The 9,446-nt window shown below is 51.3% G+C and overlaps 1 protein-coding gene across 10 annotated transcripts in view; it reads left to right on the top strand.

Annotated features, from left to right (window-relative positions):
• Positions 1-2,838: 2,838 nt before the first annotated feature.
• Positions 2,839-9,446, top strand: part of LOC120956346 (uncharacterized) — a 33,107-nt gene continuing 26,499 nt past the window's right edge. For 8 of the 10 annotated variants that reach the window (XM_049608552.1, XM_049608548.1, XM_049608544.1 and 5 more), the window contains exons 1-5: positions 2,840-3,051; positions 5,360-6,232; positions 7,029-7,635; positions 7,703-7,770; positions 7,845-8,979. In XM_049608552.1, the coding sequence (XP_049464509.1) occupies positions 5,512-6,232; positions 7,029-7,635; positions 7,703-7,770; positions 7,845-8,979 (2,531 nt within the window). In that variant the 5' untranslated portion in view covers positions 2,840-3,051; positions 5,360-5,511. Of the gene's footprint in view, positions 3,065-5,359; positions 6,233-7,028; positions 7,636-7,702; positions 7,771-7,844; positions 8,980-9,446 lie in introns of all 10 variants that reach the window. The other 2 variants (XM_049608565.1, XM_049608537.1) reach the window with 2 other exon arrangements.

Genomic DNA, 9,446 nt, shown 5'->3' with positions numbered 1-9,446 from the left:
GTTCAAACAGTTCCAACTTGCTTGCCACGATGAAGGAAATAAGAGAAACATTTGAAACATTTTCACTGTAAGCGAATGCATTAGGTTTGAAATCGATTTTGTAAACTCGAAAGCAATCCAACTAAAATGAATGCCACGACAGGAAATAGGGTTAGCGAAGGCCAATGTGCAGGGGAAAAGTGGGCCAGTTTCAATTGACCCTGTTCGGGATTATTTTTATCACAGCATCTGACACTCTGTTCTGTTCCGCGGTCCGGTGCAACTAAAAGTAGATTTTAATGTAATTGAGCTCGCTTAAATATTGTTAGAAACTGCTTCCGGTGTTGGTACTGCTATCGAACACAGAGCGACCCTGCAAATGAATCAACGTAAGAAAGATATTTACCTTTGCTGCTAGGATCTTTACCTTTGCCGGAAGAAATTGCTAAAAATGAAGTTACCAACTTATAAAAAAAACTAAGACGTTTTTCAAGAATTATGAAAAAGGAACTTAATTCAACGATTTAAAAAAATATATACAAACAATTGAAATGGTTGGAAAAGACCAATTGTGTAAGATTTAATTACACCTAAAACCATTTTAAGATTAATTTGATTGCTTTGTTCTAGTAATTTTCCAGTCCATTTTTGGAATATGCCTGCATTGTATAGAGTCATACTAGTATTGAGGGATGCACTAGATTAGAAATTGTTCAAAGACGCTTCACAAGGGTTCCTTTTCGACGTACTTTTTGCGCTACACAACTATCTGCAAATGAAATAGTGTTGGGTTTTATGAATCTTTCATTGAGATTCATTCATATGAATCTTCAGTGATGAGTGATTCGAATCTCGAATCAACTCTCCAAAGATTTATGAATCACTAAAGATTCATGAATCTTCAAAGATTCATAAATCTTTAAAGATTCAATGATTCATGAATCTTCAAAGATTCATAAATTTGTAAAGATTCACGATTCTTCAATGATTCCAAAGATTCATGTATCTCGAAAGATTCATGGATCTTCAAAGATTCATACATCTGTAAAGATTATTAAATCTTCAAAGATTCTTGAATCTTCAATGATTCATGAATCTCTCAATATTCACGAATCTCTAAATATTTATGAATCTCCAAGAATTCATGAATCTCAAAAGTGTCATGGATCTTCAAAGATTAATGAATCTATAAGATTCATAAATCCACTAAAATTGATATATCTCCTGGGAGATATGAATCTTTAGAGATGTATGATTTTCAAAATATTCAATTTGCCAAATCCCACCTAAAACATGTCCGTCGTGGGTTCAAGCCTGGCATAGAATGTCTCCCGGTTGCAAAACAAACTATCTGGCCTCGTGGTAGGTTCCAAGATGTCTCGAAAGCATGTTTAGGCTGGCATGACCACGTAGGTTGTTATGCCAAGAAGAAGAATAGTAAAAAGCTCAAGCTCATATAAATGTTTAGTGATATATCATTCGAATCTTTCGAGTTATAAGAATCTTTAGAGATTCATGAACCTTTCAAATCGAGAGTTAGAGTTCATTGAATCATTCCAAAGATTCATTCTGATTCGTCAATCTGAATCAGATTCACCCAAAACTACTATTAAACGCGAGTTCAATTGATTTATTTACAATCACTAAGTCATTGACTTCCAGTGAGTGAAGCATGCTGCATCGGCGGGTTACTTGCTTCCTCTTTTGATGCTCCCAATTTGCCTGCCTCTATTTCTCTATGTGTACCTTCCCGTTGCGTCTGTCGTCGTCCTCTAGGCGAGTAAACACAACATACATTCGCAACTCCTCCTTATGCTCTTTCTGCTCTCCTGTCTCTTACATTTCATTCGTCTTCCTAATCTTTCTATTCATTTCCTTTTATTTTCTTTTGTGTTTATCAATGTTTACGATTTTTGTGTTTTAAAGTCCCAATGCTTTCTTTTTTATAATTGCATTTGTTTTCTGCTCTACGTTCTTGAATTAATGTTATTATAATTATATTTCAGTAAAGCTTTAAGGATACTCAGTTAAGCTTTAAAGGCAGACTGTGGAGATAAATAAAAGAATTAAACAAATGCGCTAAAGGAATTAGATTAGTAGCAGCCGTCTTCAAATTAACCGTTTTCTTCGTGAACAGCCTTCCTGAACATTCTAGCGCATATTCGCATAAACACAGAAATAACTCTCCTTACCCTTGCGATAATTTTCCCTTGCCACATTGAAAGCCTTCTCCTGCAACTGGTTTTTGAAGAAAAAAAAGGTGAACCACAAAAGCTGACAGGGATATCATAAAACCAAACATGCAACAAACAATCGAAAACAAAACAAAAAACAACAAGGCAACTCCAAAGCCACGCTAGACCGCGCGGGTCAGGTCAGCAGTTTTCCACGTTTTTCTCCATTTTTTTTCCAGTTCCAGCACTTTCTCACTCTCTCTCTCATTTCCGTGTGTGTTACACTCCTTCCTCTCTCTCTCTGTGTGTGTGTATTGCTTGCCTATTGTTTCGCTCTCCGTAACAACGTTTAGCTGCCACGGTACCATCCACCAGGCGTCTCCATCTCTTTTTCCTCCCAACATGTGGACTCTTTGTACGCACGCTTGCACACCACCCGGGTGGAGGAGCGGGGGAATGGTGTCACCATTTTTTGCTCCATGTGTGTGTGTGTGCGTGTGGTTGGGCAGTGAAAGTTACGTAAATTATAAGCACTTGACATTTGACGTTGCGCTCGCTCGGCGCTAGCATCATGCTGCGAGACGATCTTGCGAGCAGCGACGGTCCTGGTTCCCCCCCCCCCCCCCCCCCCCCCCCCCCATTTGCTTGTGGCGAGAAGTTGCCTTCTTCCTGTTATTAGAAGAGAGAGAGAGAGAGAGAGAGAGAGAGAGAGAGAGAGAGAGCGAGCCAGCAGGCGAGTGGCTTCGCTGGCTAGGGCAGATGGGTTTCTCCCTCGTGCGGTGCTCAGTCTGAGCGTATCTGCCGTGCAGTGACGATGCCTAGTTACCCCACACAAAGGGCGCAGGAGCATGGTTCCACAGGGATGATACAAGGCAGCCTAGCATAACGTTGTGCAACGGTAGAGTAGCAACGTACGCGCGACGCGGTGTTTTTAGGGGAGGAGTGAGGGGAATGGATGGATGGTGGCAGTGATGGTGGTGGTGGTGGTGGTGGTGGTGGTGGTGGCGGAGGCGCCCAAAAGTTGTGCAAACCAAACTTCGTCCAGCGAGCCAGCCAAGCAAAAGAAAAAAAAACCCCTGTGCAGCAAGCAAACAAACAAACCAGCAAACAACGCACACACATGAACCTCCGCCTGGAAACAACAACAACAACAACAACGCCTGGAAAGGGTGGAGAGTGCGGCAGGGGTTGGGGGGGGGGGGGGAGGGGTTCGCAATTGTGCAGAGAAATGGGGAAGAAGCGCTCCGGACGCTGGCGCTGGCCAGTCTGCCCGGCCACGGTGCTCCTGAGCGGTGGGAACATGAAGCGAAAGACGGGGGGGTGGAGGGGGGGGGGGAGTTGGGAGGAGCATGAATTGAGGAGTATCGATTTTTTTTAAAACATACTATTTCCAAAACCATAACCTCGGTGCAAAGATGTAACCGACAGTGTTGATGTGGGTGGGAGAGGAGGGAAGGGGGGGGGGGGGCAACCATTGCGTGGCAAAGATACCCCTCCCCCCTCCCCCCTCACGCCGTGTATGCTAATTTGGGTACGTGGTGCGCGCCTGGCTGTGTGTAACAAAGGAAAATGCTCTTCTTCTTCTTCTTCTCCCTCTCGTGTGTGTGTGAGCATTCGATTGTGCACTGCAATGTGCACGCGGTATGCCGTGTCGTGCCGAGAATTGGACCAGGTCGCGTTGCACAGTGCAGGCAAAGGGGCGGGAGGGGGTTGGAGAGGTGCAGGATGGCGTGGGGGGAGTAGGTGAGGATGGTTCAAGGCACACAATCAAGGACATGCCCCACATCATGTGAGTCTATGTGCATGTGTGTGTGTGTGTGTGTGGTTCGTGAAGCGGGAAGGACGCCCAAGGATGTCTCCACCATGTTTGTGTGTGTGTGTGTGTGTGTGTCTGTTTGTCACAGACATGCAGTTCGTCCGTGTGTAATAATGCATAGCGCTGCGGAGACGTGCGTGACGAAAACTCGCTCTGTGTGTGTGTGTGTGTGTGTAGCTCTCTCCTTCTCTCTCTCTCTAAATTGCCTGTTGATTAATCATTAATGTTGGAGCAGGTTGTTGAGCCCATTCGGAACACTCGCACGGTAACAGGGGAAACCAGGCACACGTTGACATAGGAAAGCTTTCTCGGCTTTCCCCCCCCCCCCCCCCCCCCCACCTTTTTTCACCCATTCCCCCACTTTAATTGGGTGGTGAAGGGTGTAGAGAGGGGAGGCGGAAGGGAAGGAAGGGGGGGGAAAAAGGGTGCAGCAGGGGCGCTTGTTTACACAGAAGCATCCGGAGACATTCGTGGACTTCCTCGCACACCACCACACAGTAAGTAGTGGTGCGTGCCTGCGTGTGTGTGTGCCATGACCCTTTTGGTGATATAATGCAATTTCGGGATCAGGTGCTGCTCACCTTCACTTACCCCCCCACCCCCCTCCCCCTCCCACCTCTCTCCTCCCTCACCCACATTAGGGGGCTTTCATGTCAAAGGTAAAGAGCGCTCGCTCATTACATTGCCACAACAGCCCGATGTTCTGTGTGTGTGTGTGTGTGTGCCATAAAGCATAAAATCGATAGGAAATGCAAACGCGCCGCTTGTGTGCCCGAACGCCCGAAGCGAGCGCGTGTGTGTGTGTGTGTGCCGCACACGCTTCCGGAAGTGTATGGGGCCGAAGTTGCGGGCTCTGCCGCTGTAAGTGGAGCAACATCATAAAATGGTAATGTCTACCATTTTTATTTGCTTTGTTCTTCTTCCTCCTCCGGAGCGGAGTTTGTGCAGCGGGCTCCTCCGGCCACAGGCGTTTGAAGAACCCGCTCGGCTTGGATAGTCTGGAGTGGTGCTCGTTGCCAACAAGGAATTTTGAAGGAATTGGACGTCCCCGTGCCGGGCACACACACACACACACCCATAGGGACTTGGCAGTGGGCTCAGGGTAATGTTGTTGTTGTTGTAGTTGCTGGTGAGAGACCTATTCCCGTGTTCTGAGACATTGCAGTCTGAGACATTGCAGTCTCCCGGAGCCAGGCTCTGAAACGGACGACATTGTTTGAGCATTTTGAGGAAAACCCCGAATAGTGTTTTGCCTACGTGTGCGTCTGTGTTCACTGGCCTCCTGCCCATCCCTTCCCCTCCCCCCGGTGGTTTCCTCTCCGCTGGTGGAGCGTCGATCACGTCGCAAAAAACCTGATTTTTTTTGCTGCTTGCTTTCCACCCGCTTTAGATATCGTCCTCCGCTTCCGGGTTTCGGGTTGTGTGCGTCTGTGTGTGTGTGTGCGTGTCTGTGTGTGTGTGTCTAGAAGTGGGGTGCCGTAGCTATGTGCTGCTGCTCGCTGGTGCCGCCCGTAGTGCCAACAGTGTGAAGCGGTGCAACAAATGAAGTGCGTAGCGCGAACGGTGAAGCTGGTGGCGGCGGCCGCCACGGTGGCACTGCTGCTGCTTGCCGGCCCGGCCGCCCCGAACGGTGCCCCGCGCCCCCCCTACCCGGGGATGCAGCTGCTCAGCGAGTCCGTGCACGACGAGCGGACGGCGGGAGGCGGGGGCGGCGAACTGCTGCTGCCGAAGGACGCGGGGGGCGAGGGCCCGGCCGGGCCGAGCCCGCTCGGGCTGGCGGGTGTGCTGGTGCCGCGGGACAGCCTGCTCTACCCGGGCGGCCGGGAGTCGATGGCCGCCGCCCAGGAGCAGGAAGAGGAGGAGGAGGAGGAGGAGGATGAGGAGGAAGAAGAAGAAGAGGAGGAGGAAGAAGAAGAGGTGGAGGCGCAAGAAGCTTTGGCAGGGGAGGAGGAGGAACCGGAACGCAATGCAGCCAACGAGGAGGAGAACCTGCTGGAGGAGGAGGAGGAGGAGGAGCCGACAGAGGAGACGGGGGAGAGCCGGCGCTTTCCCACCTATTACCTGCGGCCCGGGCCGGCTGACGCTGACCAGCGGCGGCGGTCGAACCCGTGCGGGTCCGGCATCGTGGAGCAGCTGAAGTCGGCGGAGCACGTCGTGCCGGTGCGGCGCAGCCCGGAGGAGGAGGACAACAACTTCTACATCGACGTCAGCCACGAGCTGCTCGAGACGGGGCCGGGCATTGTGCCGCGCGTAGTATACCGAGGTAAGCCGCAAGCATCGTCAGTGCTGCAAAATGTCACTGTCAATGTCATAAACAAAGCTGGCTGGAACAAATTCCATGTCAGCGTCATCAGTCACAACGATTTGTGTGACCAATGCATGCTCAGTGACATTTTAGCAACCAACGCTTGATCAGTCACTATGTCATGACATTTTTTTTTATTTTGAGCAGTTCTGTAAAATATCACTGACATAGTCATGACTAATTCCGGCTGCGCCATGACCTCTACTGTGATGATCAGAGGTGAGACTCAAACAGTTGGTGCGACCATCACATGCTTGGTGACATATTGTGCAATTAACTCTTGATCAGTCGCTTTGTTTTCGTATCGTGATGATCACCGACAGAAAATGTCATGACCAAGTGAATGACCAAGAGTTGGATGCTAAACAAAATGTCACCATGCATATGATTGGTCCACCAACTGTTTGAGCTTCACCTCTGATCATGTCAGTGATCACGTCCACAACGTGAGCCGACATGAGCCTCGTTTCAGTCCTGAGTGTTGGTGAGTGAAACCAGTGGCATTTAACAGCACTGTTCATAGTCTGTCAGAATATTGATTTCGACTCAAGCACTCGCATGTCGTCTTCGGCATGGCATGACGTACTTTTTATTGAGTATCAGCCATGAACATCAAGCTACCACGGATATGTTCATTGTTTTCGGTGGTGATCATCACGTGATGCTCATAACATTTTGCAACGCTGCAAGCATCCTTCCTCTGGCAGTTCAATCTTTCTACACACCTTTTGCACTCTTTCTCTCTTTCCCACAGTGGAAGCGAGACGCTCGCCGGACACGGAGATACGCGACTTCTACGTGGAGTCGCTCGCCGGGGATCCGTACAGCTACGAGCAGGTGCCGGGGCGCCCGATCGGCCAGTTCACTGGCCACCGTGCGCACGGCAGCCATCACGGGTACCGGCAGGGCCCGGAGGACGCCGACAGTCTGCCGCGCAGTACCTGGATCGACGATATGGAGATAGACTGGCTGCACCATGCATTCGGCGGGGCACAACAGCAGCACAAGCAGCAGCGCGTTATATTCGGCGAACCGTCCTATCCCGGGTATTTCGAGGCGGACGGCAACCAAGACCCGGCCCCTCGGTCATCGGGCGCTGAGGAGGAGGACGGCGAGCCTGGAGCTCTGGAGGACAACGCGCTCGAGTTCGGCAGCCGGAAGCGACCCCCGGGCGGCAGACGGACCCACCGTGGATGTCCCCGCCACGTCTGGAAGCATGACGGCATGTACGGGGAGCGAGCGACGATCAGCTGGACCGTCCCGGAGGTGCTGCCGGCACACGGGACGGCCTATTTTAACGACAGCGGCGGTGGCGCGACGGCCACCGGGGCGCAGAAGCCGGCTAACACTATTTACTTTAGGTGAGTTAGCGTTAGCGTTAGCGTTACAAGTGATTGCAGTGCGTTGATAACTTGCCTTGCATTTCAGAATACTTTATCGTACAATGACTAGTTACGTGATCTATGAACTGATCTACACAATGGTGCTTTTACAAGGTGAGTATTCGCAAATGCCATCTCAGGCCCATCTCACAACTAACCCCGGGCCTTCTCCCGCTCTCTTCCCGCAGAGTGTAGCTTATATCTCAGGCAGGCGCAGGGCACGATCGCTTCGAACAGGCTGCCGGCCGGCTACCAGGACTGCCGGCTCGTCTTTCCTACGCGCCCGACCGTGGCCCCGTCGGAGGAGCTGCCCGGGCTGCTGGTGCAGCTGACCCGCCTCAACACACCGTGCCGGGGGGGCGGATTCCTGCGCTTCCTGCCGGACCCGACGGCCAGCCCGACCGTCGGTGCACCGCCGGCCGGTGACGGCGAACCCGGCAGCCCGCCCGCCACCGCCATATCCCTGTGCGGCAAGCTGGAGGAGCTGCCCGCCGCGGGCCGGGCCTTTCACTTCCAGTCGCACCGCAACACCACCCTGTGGCTGCACCGGGCGCCCCTGTTTAGCCTGCAGTACCGGCTGGTCGACTACTGCTACAACATGACGCTGCGCGACCAGAACGGCACGGTCCGGCTGCGACCGGGATCGGCCCCGCTCGACTGCTACTTTCGCATCCATCTGCCGTACGGGTACCGGGTGGCGCTGCAGCTGCTCACCAACGGTCCCTCCACCCTCAACGACAGCCGGGAGGAGGCGATCGCGATCGCGCTCGGCACGGTCGGTGAGCAGGACGGCGGCAATGCCGAATACCTCGCACCGATCCGTTGCTCCTCGACCGGTGGCATGCTGGTGGCGGTCTACGAGGACGCCCAGCACCGGTGGACGGCGTGTGTCAATGGGAGTGCGGCGCCGGCCCGCTACCTGCTCACCACCACCGGCAACAGCGTGGTGGTGAAGGTTAGCAAGCTGCCCCAACCGACTGCTGTGCAGCCAGGGATCGGGGCTTCCGGTGCGCCGGTCCCCCCAGCATCATCGCCTTCCTCATCACCCCTGTCACCATCATCCTCATCATCCTCGGCAGCGCTGCCGGCGCCGGACAACGGCACTGCGACGCTGCTGTTCGAGTACCGGGCGAACCCGATTGAATCCATTACTTCACGTTGTGCCTTCGGTTGGATAGCAACCACGCAGTTCTGCATTGCCCCGGTCGAGCGGCGGCTACCGTGGCAGGAGGCGGAAGCGGAGTGTAACCGGCTCGGTGGCCATCTCATGTCGATACGCTCGAGCGAGGACCAGCAGCTAATCGACCAGCTGCTGTTCAACAGGTTAGTGTTGTGCTTCACGAATCTTTCGTAAAGATGCATTCCAAGGAAATCTTCAGTGCTGAGTGAATCTCACATCTCTAAAAGTTCCCATGAATCTCTTAGGTCTCATGAATCTGCAAAGATTTGCTTAATATTGGAAGAGTCATCGTTGAATCTCTTTTAGAGCTATGAATCGGTAATGATTCATATACATCTTGAATCTTTAATTTCTAATGAGTTGGAAATCATTCTTTAGATATTCACGAATCTTCCGGGTGTCATATCTGAATGAATGAATCTTTGGAGATTCGTGAATGTTGGAAGATTCATAAGAATCTTTATAGGTTTAGAAATATCTATCAATTCCTAAATCTTTGAAGCGTAATGAATCTCAGAATTTGAGATTCAGATTCGTGGAATCCCTTTGAGAATTCATTCAGATACATGAATCTTTAGACACCACAAGAGCCTCCCAGCCAGCCAATCGT

The sequence above is a fragment of the Anopheles coluzzii genome, chromosome X (assembly GCF_943734685.1).
Source record: "Anopheles coluzzii chromosome X, AcolN3, whole genome shotgun sequence".
NCBI lineage: Eukaryota > Metazoa > Arthropoda > Insecta > Diptera > Culicidae > Anopheles > Anopheles coluzzii.
The sequence above is the reverse complement of the archived record's forward strand: the minus strand, read 5'-3'. Positions and strand labels throughout refer to the sequence as shown.